The sequence below is a fragment of the Dreissena polymorpha genome, chromosome 6 (assembly GCF_020536995.1).
Source record: "Dreissena polymorpha isolate Duluth1 chromosome 6, UMN_Dpol_1.0, whole genome shotgun sequence".
Lineage (NCBI taxonomy): Eukaryota > Metazoa > Mollusca > Bivalvia > Myida > Dreissenidae > Dreissena > Dreissena polymorpha.
The window spans coordinates 54,376,740-54,391,836 of NC_068360.1; the positions used below are offsets into that span (position 1 = coordinate 54,376,740).

At 39.5% G+C, this 15,097-nt stretch overlaps 1 protein-coding gene across 1 annotated transcript in view; it reads right to left on the bottom strand.

Moving 5' to 3' along the window:
- LOC127835686 (uncharacterized) overlaps nucleotides 1-15,097 on the bottom strand; it is a 56,757-nt gene that overhangs the window by 5,744 nt on the left and 35,916 nt on the right. Inside the window, exons 34-38 of the mRNA XM_052362124.1 lie at nucleotides 14,594-14,749; nucleotides 8,110-8,235; nucleotides 4,592-4,777; nucleotides 3,589-3,782; nucleotides 449-694 (exon numbers count right to left, since the gene is read on the bottom strand). Coding sequence (XP_052218084.1) covers nucleotides 449-694; nucleotides 3,589-3,782; nucleotides 4,592-4,777; nucleotides 8,110-8,235; nucleotides 14,594-14,749 — 908 coding nt within the window. The remainder of the gene's footprint in view (nucleotides 1-448; nucleotides 695-3,588; nucleotides 3,783-4,591; nucleotides 4,778-8,109; nucleotides 8,236-14,593; nucleotides 14,750-15,097) is intronic.

Below are 15,097 nucleotides of genomic sequence, written 5' to 3' on the forward strand. Positions count from 1 at the left end.
AGGTCTCCAGTCCCCGGCGGTCGGTGGCCGTGACGGTGCACAGACTAACCGTGGCGGTGGTCTCCAGTCCCCGGCGGTCGGTGGCCGTGACGGTGCACAGACTTACCGTGGCGGAGGTCTCCAGTCCCCGCCGGTCGGTGGCCGTGACGGTGCACAGACTTACCGTGGCGGAGGTCTCCAGTCCCCGGCGGTCGGTGGCCGTGACGGTGCACAGACTTACCGTGGCGGTGGTCTCCAGTCCCCGGCGGCCGGTGGCCGTGACGGTGCACAGACTAACCGTGGCGGTGGTCTCCAGTCCCCGGCGTTCGGTGGCCGTGACGGTGCACAGACTTATCGTGGCGGTGGTCACCAGACCCCGGCGCTCGGTGGCCGTCACGGTGCAGATACTTACCGTTGAGGTGGTCTTCAAACCCCGGCGGTCGGTGGCCGTGACGGTGCACAGACTTACCGTGGCGGTGGTCGTCAGTCCACGGCGGTCGGTGGCCGTCACGGTGCACACAATAGTCTCCTCCCCCAGACGCTTGTTGGCCGCGTCCAGGTCCCACTCCTTGGTCATGGTAACGCATCCGGTGAGGGGATCCATGACGAAGACGCCAAGGCCCCGGGGGCACGACATCTTGTACGTGTGGACGTCGCCCACATCTTCGTCCTCTATGTCGTTCTTAAAGTCCGGACAGCTGATCTGCTCTCCGGGCTACAAATTGAAGAGCTCAAGTAGTCTGGATTACCTGCCCCTTTTTATACAATTTGTTTAAAATAGAAGCTGGGAACCAGACTAGAGCTCAAGTTGTTTACAACGTTAACTGTCATTTAAGATAATTGGTCGTTGTCGGCTCAGGTATTACTTGAAAGCACCCCGGGTACTCGTAAGTATACTACAATGTACCTCGAGTACGGCAAATACGCTTATAGACACCCGGTCATACTTCGTAATACTTTTTAGTATCATTGCCGTACCCTAAGTACATTGTAGTTTACTTAAGAGTACCCTGGGTCCATTTAAATAGTAAGTTAGCCGACAATGACCGATTGAATGTTAATTAAGCTTAACCGTCGTAAACCTTTACAAAAAATATTAATATTAATTCATTGTTAAACATGTGCTTAGTTTAAATAAAAAATGCAAATATCGACTAATTTTCTAATTTGTGATAATATATGTTCGTTAAATTAATGTATCGATGTCTACATTTATCACGCTGTTAGCCTTACCCAGCACAGTAAAGTTTTGTGAATAATGGTACTTATTCAGATTGTACGAATATAAAGTCAAATATTTTTAGAACCAAGTATTAGTAATTATCGGATTATCATTATTTAGCGATCGATAAACAATTCTACACCGTTCTAATGCGTACCTAAAGCCTCGTGGTTTCATTCATACAAATCCGAACACCAAAAGAGCCGCGTTCTGAGAAAACTGGGCTTAATTCATGTGCGTAAAGTGTCATCCCAGATGAGCCTGCGCAGTCCGCACAGGCTAATCAGGGACGTCACTTTCCGCTTGCATGACATTTTTCGTTTAAATGTCTCTTCTTAGCAAAAATCCAATTAAGACGGATAGTGTTGTTCCTGATTAGCCTGTGCGGACTGCACAAGCTAATCTTGGATGACACTTTACGCACATGCATTAATACGAGCTATAAAAAAAGGGAGTCATTCAACCATGACAAAATCAAACTTCGAAATCAATTTGCATGTACGTTTTGTCACACGTTACACATACGTATAATTGATTTTTATGTTGCAATAATTTAAAAATTTCACATCAGAAAGATCTATATTTAGAAGGCGATATATTCAAATCTCAAACGTGTAAACGTGACCTTTTCATAGGTCACACATGTAAACGTTACATTTTCACATTTCACACATGTTAACGTGACATATTCACAGGTCACAGATGTTAGTGTATTCACAATTAACACATGTAAACCTGACATACTCACAGTTTACACATGTAAATGTGACATACTCACAGTTAACACATGCAAATGTGACATACTCATAGTTAACACATGTAAACCTGACATACTCACACTTAACACATGTTAACCTGACATACTCAAAGTTTACACATGTAAATGTGACATACTCACAGTTAACACATGTAAACCTGACATACTCACAGTTAACACATGTAAACCTGACATACTCACAGTTTACACATGTAAATGTGACATACTCACAGTTAACACATGTCAACGTGACGTATTCACACTTTAATCATAAAAACTTAAAACATTCAAAATTCACACATGTAAACGTGACATATTCACAATGCAATCACGTTACCGTGACGATTTACATTGCACACATGTAAACATTACACATTCACATGCGGCACTTCTATACAGAAATTAATCACAAACGATGCATTTATGACAATTGACCAGTCGCCAAATAAGCGATCGCTCCTCCCAATAAGTTGTGTTTTCATAAAACGCTTATTCCATTACCCCGACAGTCTTTGTTTGACGGACCATGTGGCCGCAATAAACGAAATCTGATTAATTATTACGTGAGTTTGATTGACAGCTGGCGAGTGGCAGGGGTGTCGGAAGCAATTTGACATTGGGGCGGCGAAGGGGGTGGGTATGGGAGGGGGTATTGCCCTCCCGTTGGTGGGGGTCAGGGATTTTTTTTCAAATTTTAGCATCAAATGGCGCATTCTGGTGCGTTTTTATGCCTACTACCTGATCTTATACACGTCTATTGCAGGCATATTCTGAATTACAAAAGTTGCGACAGACAGACAGACGATGGAGAAGTCATCTCTATATGTCGCACTTTGTACTTTGTAGCAGGCGGTACAACAATAAGGATCATGTGGGTTGAAAGAACGTTCTTCGGGATTTTTTGCCCGAAATTCCGTTTTTGAAATTTGAAATTCGTTGGTTGGTTTGGAGTAGACATATTGAAATGACACATAAAAGTAGTAAAAAACATTAAATAAGTTTTTTTAGAATCATCGATTTACTTTGAGTTATCACACTTAATTCAGGTATCTTGAGGTATCTTTAATTTTGTGAAAATTAAGGACTATTAGCTATCGGCACATGTGTTTTATGTCATTCTTTCCTTTATATTAATAAAAAGAAGCAAAGGCGTAGATCATACCGACAATTTAAGATTCCCAAGTTTAATACTCAATAATAAAGGGATATCGTTATAAAAGAGACCGATCAATTAACAACATAATTGACAAGTACACTACCGCGGTCAGGTGATGCCAATCAACAATACACTTGTCGTAACCGCGAAAGCGTGATTACCTTGCTTCGTGGTAAAGATATTTTCAAATATACGGGTATTGAAATGAAAAAATGGAAAAGGTCTTTGCCGAAATTTCATTTTTGCAGAAAATATTGGGGCGACGGCCGCCGCCCCAGCTCCGACGCCTCTGAGTGGTCAATTAATAACCCACACAAGGCATTTTCAAACGGGACGCACGTGTAATTGACACTCTTATTAGTGACCCAATCAAAACACGAACGGACGCACACACATCACGTGACAACCCAAGACAAAACAAGCGTGGCATTTCTACACATTCTACGCATTCGCACGCTGCGAGTAGCTCCTTACCCCGCCTTCGTCGTTTTTCGTGATCGTCCAAGTCGTTGTTGTGAATTCCGGTTTCTCGTTGACGTCACTGATGAGCAGCGTCAAAGTCTCGGTCGTGGAATTGCCGTAGCCGTCGTAGGCGTGAATCACGACCTCGTACGAGAGTTTGTTGACCTTTTCGAAATTAATCACGGACTTGGCGCGAATTTCGCCCGCTGAAAAGAAATCAAAGCGCTGAGAGCCTTAAAAGACTGTATGCGAGCCGATATACTTTATTAATATCAACGCGATTTATAAGCGGTTTTATTTGTATAAGACTCCAAATTAGGGTCTTTTTGTGAGGTAAAATATTGTTTGCACATAAACTGTAGAATACTTCACAATCGTTTATAGTTGCCGGCATGACATTCAGTGGTTTTCAAAAATGCCTGTTTCGTGGGCACGTAAATTCGTGTATTTTTCATTTTGGAGACAAACAAGAATTTGCGTCGCTCATTTTCCGATAAGTTTGTAAAAAAAATGTCAAATGAATAATAATTATTTTACAGAACAAAAATAAGCTAATACTGCTTACGATCTAACGATCGTATATTAAAAACTCGAGGGAACAACATTTCTTGATATTCAATGCTTTAACTTTAAGTTGCTATCGCTGGAACCAGTCGGGGAGAAATGTGAAATAATGAAAAATACCCGCCCTTGTCAAAACTCCAACGACTAATAATATTAGAATACTATTTGAGTATATCTATTATTTTACAATGAATAGTACGCTTTCTTAAACATAGATTACTTGCGTAACATCTCATTTACATACATAACTTGACCCAAAAAGTTAACGTGTTGTTAAAGGTGTTTATCAACTGCGCTAAAAGAAGTACATGTACATATCACTGTCATTTTATTTTTAAATTTCAGTTTTAACAAAGCGCATATCCTATTTTAATTAAATGATTTTGATTTTTTTCCAATTAACCAAAAAAAAAAAAAAAAAAAAACACGGGAAAACATGTAAACGCCGTACTTGCAGAATCGCATGTGAAATAATCTGCGCCACCGTCGATGAAGTTGCAAAAGTACTTTATGACGTCACCAACATCCGGGTCCTCGTGATTTATGTCATATATAACGTCACCGGCGGCGTTGTTTTCGTAGACGGCTAAAACGTCGATTTTTGGAACGTTCGTCAGCTTTGGCACAGTGTTTATATCTGGATTAAAAACAGTTTAAATATGAAAACGCACACACGCAAAACAGATTTACATCTACGGAAATATTTCCAGGGAAAATCCATAAAGCGTTTAAAATGAAAATAAACGAAGCCGGTACTGATTTCATTTTTTTCCTTCAAAAATAGTTTTCGCTTTGGTAAATAACTTTTAAGTATTGCTAGAAAGGATTGATGGATGCATACTTTGTGGATTCTAAGAGCAGTGCCAAAATGATTCTTTTGAAACAAATGTAATGATACAGATTAAGCATCTTACAGTGCCATGTCAGCATTATAAATCTTTGTAGTTTAAACGTATTTATTTTAGCTCGATTGCATCGAAAGCCTAAGGCTTATTGAAAGGCTCCCGAGTCCGAGTCCGTATCCTAGGACTCAAAACCAGTACTTGGTGTCTCTGGGGAAGATCGAAAGAACGCTCCCACAACTCGAACTCATGACCACCCGGTCGTTAGGCGGACACCATATCCACTACACAACGGGGACTCTCTAATTCTCTTAAACACCAAATCAAGAAGTGACCGAGTGAACAGAAACATTTAAGCAGGGGAGACAAATACAATTGCCTGTTATCTTGTTAATTTAAACATATTTTATTTCCAAAATAGTTACACAACTACAGAACATACATAGAAATACAACTGTTTTGAAAAAAAGGGTAGGACCTAAAGTTCTAACAACATTATTGGTGGTCTTTCCCTGTTTTGTTTTTTACATTGCATATATTCGTGACGATGGCGTGATTTTGTAAAGCTATATTTTACATGGTCAAGATAGCATTTGTCTTAAGAAAGCAAAATACAGGTGCGCAAGTAAAATACGAAAGAAAATCATGGTCTGTAAAGGATTGGAAATAAAACATACAGTACAACCTTGAGATAGTGAAGTCCTGTCCAGGAGAATAAATATAACTATGTGCTACAACAACATTTTTCGCATAATTCCAAGTATTTTTGATGACGATTTAACTATATTAGTGATATGCTCGTGCCATTTACCGTTTGAGCTGAGTGTAAGACCGAGGTGTTTGTGGTTTTCTACAAAATTGACCGGTACATTATTAAATAAAAACATGTGGTTGGGGAACAGCATGGTGTGATGAAAAAAACATAGCCACGTTTTTTGTGATTAAAATCTACAAGCCATTGTTTTGCCCAGTTACTTATAACTTGTAGGTCATGGTTCAGAAGAATTTCGATGTTATATATATTTGAGGTAGTACATGAGAGGGAAGTGTCATCGGCAAAAAGGCGCGAAGTACATTGAAGGTGCTTGACTATGTCGTTTACGTAAACAAGAAAAAATAATGGGCCTAGAACAGATCCCTGTGGAACACCGGCATTAAGCTCTAACGTTTGAGATATTGATGCACCAAGCACTACTTTTTGAGTGCGACTCCCTAGATATCTTTTTATCCAATTAAGTAAAATACCATCAAAACCATTTTGTTTAAGTTTGAAGAGTAGTCCTGTGTGCCAGACGCGGTCGAACGCTTTAGAAATATCACAGAAAACCATGCATGTGAGTTTCTTTTCATCAATACATTTCGTTATTCGATCAAAAATGTTGATTAATTGAGCGACTGTGGAGTGACCTTTTAAGAAGCCCGACTGGTTGGAGTATATAAGTTTGTTAGCAAGAAGGTGGTTGTATAAATGTTTATAAACTATCCTCTCCATCAGCTTGCCTACGCAACTTAACAATGAGATAGGACGGTAGTTGGAAGGATTATTCGGTTCCCTCTTTTTAAATAGAGACATTACAATCGCTTCTTTCCATTGGGCGGATATGTACTTTCGTTTAGTGATTTGTTAAAGAGGATACACAAAGGCTAAGCAATAGAATTAAACGTTTTCTTAATGACAATATGACTTTTAAGGTCACCACCGACGGCTTTATTGGTTATTAAGCATTTAATAACATCTATAATTTCCGATTCTGATATAAGCAGGTTATATAATTTTGCGTTAGAGATATCTGAGAATTGTGGAAGAACACCGGCTGAGTCATTGAACGACGCAATGGAGGCAAAGTATCTGTTTAAACAGTTTGACGTGTCAGTATCTGACCAATGTACAATAAGATTGCCGTCAGAGTCCGTTGACTGTAAAGGTGGTATCGAATTCGGGTGAGAATTTGTTTTTATTAGTTGCTTTAGTGTTTTCCAAAATTGTTTTGGATTTGAAGTATTTAGTTCATCAAGAGATGTTTCTAGGTTAGAATAAAACTGTTCTTTCGCATGTTTTATCATGTTATTAACCTTATTTCAAAGTTGTTTATATTTATTCCAGTTAGCAGAAGTAGGATTGTCTATGGATATGTGTGTTTGTCTATCTCGTTTACGAGCCATTGTTCTAATAGAAGAATCATACCATGGTTTGTCATGAGGGCGCACTGTGACAAGTTTATTTGGAATGCAAAGTTTCATCAGTTCGATAAGTTTGTTCGTAAACATAACAGTTACTTCATATACATAAGAATCATGGATAAATTCCCAGTTTGTACATGTAATAAGATTGTTTAGTCGATCGAAATCGGCATATTTATACAACCAAATGTTTCGTTGAATCGGTTTGCTGTTTATTAAAGGAATTGTAACATGAATGGCAGTAGCATGATGGTCACTAACAGTTTGAGGGATAACTATTACTTCACTGTTCAAGCATGAAATGGTATCCGAGATTAATATCGGATCAAATAGTGTAGCAGTATTTGCGGTGACCCTTGTCGCTTGAGAGATAACGTTGTGCATGCTATACAGGGATACTGATTGAGAGAGGCGAGCATTGTGTTTAAATTGGTCTTCATTTATGTCCCCAAGCATGATGACGTTCTTGTTTAAATCAAGCGCCTTATCAATCCTGATTTCAAAATCATTCCTTGTTACTTAATCACAGTTACCTCCCCTCCAATAATCAAGGTGGAAAGGCAAACAATGACAGAAAGAAATATTTTAATGCGAAACCGGTCGGATTGATTCGTAGCTATAAGACGAATCTCGACATTAAATGGTACATTTCACATGCATTGATAAAATTAAATACCATGACATAAACAGCGAACACAATTACAAATATTGTCGCCGATTTGATTTGTTTTCTTTCGGCAGTTGTGGGTGTTCGTGTTTTGGTTTTATTTTTAAATCTGCTTTTTTTTCAAAGGCAGAGAAATATTGACAAAACTAGAATATATCCGGTAACTGTGTCTAAAACGGAAACGTTAACATTTACGTCGCCAATGTTTGTGGTTTCGGTTTTGTTATCCTAGCTTAATTAATTTATCCAACACTTACCCAGTTGTCTCAATGTACTGACCTGTTATTTCCACAATGACGGTGTACGGAGTCGGATTCTTGTTATACTTGTCTGTTGCCACAACCGAGAGTTGGAACGAGTTGTTAGGGTACGAATGAAGATCCGCGTTCGTTACTATGTCTCCATCTAGAATTGCGCAATAAATTATGCTTGTACACAAGCTATCATTAATTAATTGAAGATTTATGCGGCAAATATCATCTGTTTTTAAGATATGAAAATGAAGATAGTTGTACGCAATATAATGAATATTACTACAATATATTTTCAAATTTTACCGAACCACAAAAAAGTAAAGAAAACAATTTAAGCAAACTTCAGTATGCGGAGACTATAGAGTACCGCTGTCGGACCGTATTTGGTACAAAAACGAATATGGTACAAGTTTGTACCATATTCGGCCGAATATGGTACAACTGTCTAATTGTACCATATACGTATCTGCAGTTTTGGGGTAAAATGCCTGACCGAATATGGTACAAACTTGTACCATATTCGGATGAAAAATGTACCACATTCGTTCCGAATATGATACACACTCATCATCGTAATCATCATCATCATCATCATCGTTATCTCATCATCATCATCATCATCATCATCATCATCATCGTTATCTCATCATCATCATCATCATCATCATCATCATCATCATCATCATCATCATCATCATCATCATCATCATCATCATCATCATCATCAATTATCAACACCCCAATGATCATCATCGTTGTTATCTTTACCAACACCACCATCATCATCACCATCAAAACCAACATCATCATATCCATTATCATGATCGTATTGGTGATCACAAAAGTTTTTTTTGTGATGATAATGACAGCGATGTTTTCGGTTGATAATGATGATGTTGTGATGATGATGACGACGATGAGAATATCATCATCATCATCGGCCAATAAACATCGCCATCATCATCATCACAAATATTTTGTTATCATCATCATCATTATCATCATCGTCGGCCGATAAACATCGCCGTCATCATCATCTAAAAACTTATCATCATCATTATAACCATCATCATCGTCCGATAAACATCGCTGTCATCATCATCCCAAAACGTTTGTTATCATCATCATCATCATCATTATCATCATCATCATCATCATCACCACAATCATCAAACCCCAATCATCATAACCACTGTCATCATCATCACCACCACCATCATCATCACAATTTTTTTACCATCATCATCATCACAAATGTTTTGTCATCATCATCATCACATATTCATTTTACATTTTGTATTTTATAATTTGTTTCATTCAAGAGATTCAACAAACTTGTACTTTTTTCATTTATTGGTATACTGACAGGATTTTTCAAAGTAATATTGAAGAACATAGAACAGCATTTAAATTTTAATCCAACTGTAGCATTTTGACAAGACATAATATACATATATACATTCATTTTAGTAGCAGCCAAAATATCCCAAATGTGCTTCGTAAAAAGTTACCAGTAAATGAGCAAATGACAACAAATTTCCGGTAGAAGAACATAATCATCAATCACAAAAATAACATAACAGGTTTCCAAACACCGATATACATGTATATTTCACCTGTAATGTCTGTACATGACATCTATGATATCATACCAACCGATTCCACTAACACGCAAACGCAGCCATGCGTTTGCCCATTTTGGCCCCTTGATGATTTCTTTTATTGCCGAAATAAGACCGCTGTTTCTGCCCGCTCTTGTTAATAGGAAACGAACGCTAACAGGATTTCTGTTACTAGTATCTAGTCCAATATCCGGCCGAATGTAAATTCTAGGTGTTTGCAAACTCATTGACCTTATTAAATCTCTAAAGGGTTTGCCGACCTTCGCCAACACAAACTGGATTGACGGGTTTGATTGTATGCAGAACTTAAAAATTTCAACTTGAATGTGAAGTGGTAACATCAGAAATGGAAAAGTCGTTCGCTTCTGTGCCCTCCTATTGTTTATCATATCTTGAAGCTCTTTCAGGGCTGAACACACAGAGACGTCACCGTTGTCGCCAGAGTCACCGTTGTCGCCGGAGTCACCGTTGTCGCCAGACGCAGCGTTGTCGCCGGAGTCACCGTTGTCGCCGGAGTCACCGTTGTCGCTGGAGTCACCGTTGTCGCCGGAGTCACCGTTGTCGCAAGAGTCACCGTTGTCGCCAGACGCAGCGTTGTCGCCAGATGCAGTGTTGTCGCCAGACGCAGCGTTGTCGCCGGAGTCACCGTTGTCGCCAGACGCAGCGTTGTCGCCGGAGTCACCGTTGTCGCCGGAGTCACCGTTGTCGCTGGAGTCACCGTTGTCGCCGGAGTCACCGTTGTCGCAAGAGTCACCGTTGTCGCCAGACGCAGCGTTGTCGCCAGATGCAGTGTTGTCGCCAGACGCAGCGGTGTCGCCGGAGTCACCGTTGTCGCCAGAGTCACCGTTGTCGCCAGACGCAGCGTTGTCGCCTGACGCAGCGTTGTCGCCAGACGCAGCGCTGTCGCCAGAGTCACCGTTGTCATACGACTGTTCTAAGCGTGATATTATGTCCTTGTACACGCGTTGATTGATACGGATACTAACGTAATGCATGCCAAATCCTTCTGGGAAATACCCCAATGCAATTGTTCCAACATCACCATCGAACTTTCCATCTGCTGACACAATTGATGAGTGTTCTAGTCCTCGGGTAGAAACTACCAGGCACTGCAAATTATATTCTCTCATAAGTGCAATGAGCGTGAGGTTGTCGCCGTATGTCCCATTCTTAGACATATTCTTAACGTATTCATCAAATGTTTCATCATAGACAAAAGTTTCATAGAAATATCTGTTTTCTACAATGTGATGGACTGCTTCCTTACGTAAAGCATCTACGTCTTTGTATATACCAATTTTACCAAGTTGATGCGATATAGCAGCAAATTGACAATTTCCATCCGGATTTGGGTCCATGGCAATATTCACCCCATCCAACAACTGCAGATTTTCATGGTGTGTTAAAACATGATAGTACTTAGTTCTGTAATTTTGTTTCTCTGAGCGGTTCTGTTTTAATGAATGTTTTTTAATTTTTCGTTGTTTCTCTAACGCAACAGTTAGGCTAGTCATGTTTTCGACCCCAACCGATTTGCTTACGAATCCAAGTTCGGGTTTGTTCGGTACTTGAAATGACACGATATAAACACCATTTCGTTTTACTTTTTCTACCTTGCCTTCGATAACATATCTTTTGGTTGGCACCCTGGATTTTCGAAAGGGATAGCGAATTAATACTGTCTCTCCTACTTTGTACTTGCTTGGGGAAGTTGCGTTTTTCAACAGCGACCTGTAAGCCTTTTTATTTGCTCGCCGTATGGTTTTCTTTATTTCACGAGAACTATGACGTTCTTTGGTAAAAACATGACTTCTTCCGTAGTAGGCTTCAAAGGGCGTGAGACCCCCAAGAACTCGTTTGAAACTTGTGTTTATGGCATAGGCTAAATCTTGAAGCCCTTCGACCCAGTTAAATCCACGTTTACTTTTTGTTGCAAATAGAATCTTGGCCTTTATAACACTGTTTGACCTTTCACACTTGCCCTGTGATTGAGGATGATACGGCCTACTATTGATCATTTTGATGTTGTACTTGTTCAACAAAAGTTTCATACTAGGGCCTTTAAATTCCAGTCCGTTGTCACATTGGATGATGTCAGGGGCAAGGTTAACCATCAACACGTCCTCTAATGCCTTTGCAACTTCACGCGAACTCTTCGTTTTCAGGGGTTTTGGCATAACGTACCTAGAATAAACGTCCACGACTTGTAGAATATAACTGTATGTGGACCCCTTGTAGCTAACACTTTGATTTTTCATGTTAATTATGTCAATCTGCCATCTTTTGCCTGGTTCCTCTTCTGTAATTGTCTTTGGCTTTGGCTTGTTTGTAAATCTCGGATACTTCTCATGGTAATACTTGCTATTGTACAGTATTTCAAGGATAGCTTGTTCCGAGAACCCCGTGTAATTTACTATCACTTTGAATTAAATAACCCTTGCTCCACATCCTTTGTTTTCCATGAACATCTTCTCAACAAATCTAGGAAGATCTTCTTTCACAAGGACTTGCTTTCCGCCACACAATAAAGAACCCCGGTCACCAAGCTCGAAGTCCTTACGTTTTCTAATCATGGCCAAACAATTATTCTCTTCAGGTGTCCGTTTCTTCACAGGGACATCGAACGATCCGTTTAAACATCTGACAATAATGTCGTACTTCGACCTGGGCAAGCACCCTAATTGCTTCCTTTTTCTCCTAATTGCTTCCTTCATCTGAAATAATATAATAAGTTATTATACATTTATACTTCATTAGTTAATAGAGCTTGTATTGAACACCGCGTGTCGAAAACAAATGTCTCACGACATGAGCTGAGCTAAAATCACTCGTCTGATAGCTCCGCTAAAATTTACAATCCGAACTTCCGGGCAATATGCGCAATGAAAGTAGCAAGTACTTCATGTAAAGTTTCATTGAAATCCAACCGAATTCAAATTCAGGGGAAAAATAGCGGGCAAACTTATGGCGGTCAACGGACAAACGGTCTGTAGAAACCAATGCTACGTGGATGGAAGGGATATAAAGAAGGGGCCCTGGGGGCCTAGGTCGCTCACCAGAAGTCACGACTAGGCAGGGTTCGAAGGTCAAAGACCTATAAACTCCATAAAATTTAAAATGTTCAAATCTACAGATTACAGGAGCTCGATCTGATTTTGGTGGAAAATACACTTTCGAAAAAATGACTGTAGCTTAAATATTTTAGCAGTTTAGGAGTTACGCACCCGGAAGGAATGCCACGGACAATTGGATAGACGGACGGACAACTGCAAATGCACTCTGAGGGGGGGGGGGGGGCATAAAACATAAAAATCAATGCATGTTAAAACATCAATGCATATTAAGACAACTGAAAATTAAAATTATGTACAGTACTTACTGTCAAGAATTCTTTTGAAGTTTGAAGAAAGTTTGGATTTCAATTCTTTCTAGTCGAAAATCACAACTTTTCTTGCCGACCGCCAAGTCAAATATGGTTACTGACTTCTGAGTAAGACTCGTGTGCAAAATTCCCGCCTTTTTAAAGCGGCACGTTATCAAAGAAAAAATCGGAAACTTCAAAGCTTTGTCGGCTTCTCAGCAATATGACGTCGGAACGACAAATCAACTTTACAAAGTAATGTTTAGGAATACAGTCACACCTGTCTAAAGCAGCCAGTCAAACATCCTTATTTTTGGAGAGATATATTCATTTAAAAGAGCTCAAAATCTCTTAAATCGGATTTTGGTGAAAATACACTTTCGAAAAAAAAAAGTTTTAAAAATTTGAAAATTGCTATTAATGATCTCCACGAAAGTATCTGGCCCGCCCGAGATTGGAACCCAGGCCGCCTGCGTGCCAATCTGACGCGCAACCGACTGAGCTAGCCGGCGAAACAGTTACACGACCAGCAAAATCCATGTAAAGTGTGGTTAGGTTAGCTGTTTCTGTTACTGCTAGTTACGACGACGACGACGACGACGACGACGACGACGATGATGATGATGATGATGATGATGATGATGATGATGATGATGATGATGATGAGGATGATGATGAGGATGATGATGATGATCATGATGATGATGATGATGATGATACTTTTGTCACTTCCAATATTAGGTTAATACAATGTATTTGAGTTTGAAAAAAAGTTTACACATCGGCAGACTATTTCATTTATTAAGAAATACATCATTTATGTACCATATACGTAGGCCATTTTCATTATTATGAGTTTTTTTTGGTATGTACCAAATACGTTTTGGCGAGCATAGAAAAACTTATTCCAACCGAATATGGTACAATGTTTGTACCATATTCGGTCGAAAATTGTACCATCTTCGGTCCGATTTTGGTACATTTGTACCATATTCGGCCGAATATGGTACAAATGTACCATATTCGTTTTTGTACCAAATACGGTCCGACATACCGCCGTTGTAATTGAAAATTCGTGTATACTTCAATAAATTACCTTTTTATGGACACTTTACATCGTAGATTTTGGATTTGGGAAAAAAAGATTAAATTGCGTCGCTGTGTTGAACTCATTTTTTCAAAATAAAAAAATTACAGAATTTATGTGCTAACGAAATAGTCATTTTTATGACGAAATTGTGTGCTGACGAAAATAAATTGGTCAACCCACGAAATCATTAAAAAATAATAGAATTTAAAATACTTTTACAGTGAATGGCTTTTTGCGATACATTATTCAGTGCATTTATATTAACTCGTATTCCCCAAAAGCTTATTTTTGAATCGAACCACTTATTATGGTTATTAAATCTTAAGCACTCTCTTAGATCAAACATTGGGCGTTTCCATAACAGGGCGGAAACCTTATACACTTCATTACCGCGTAAATGATTCACTCCGCTTGAAATGTCTACTGAACAACCTACTCGGAGACATGATGAATGGACACGTGGCATTCGGGGTACAGGACAGCATACTGTAGATGACGTTATCGTTTTCCACGTCACTTCCGGTAGCGGTAAACACGGTGTCGGTAGCGCTGAAGTCTTTTGCGACGAGGCTAAGTTTTGTAATAGGCGACCCTATGACGACAGGTAAAATCGTTTGAAGACAGCACTCAATAAAACAGTTTGAAGATTCTTAAAGCAACTCAATGGCATCGTGATCCAAAATAAGGTTGATTCTATAAAACTAGTCCTCCGCACAGGCTAATCAAGGACGACACTTTCCGCTGTTGTGTTTTTCGCTTAAAGAACTTCAAATCCGGTGCCAGCGCAAAGTGTCGTCCCTTATAAAGCTGTGCGGACTGCACAGGCTTTTCCGGGAAAACACTAAACGCACATGCATTGAGACACGTTCTCCTAGAGCGAGGATCAATAAATACAATGTCTGTAAAACTATGTAAAACAGGAAATCTCATGGTAAAAATA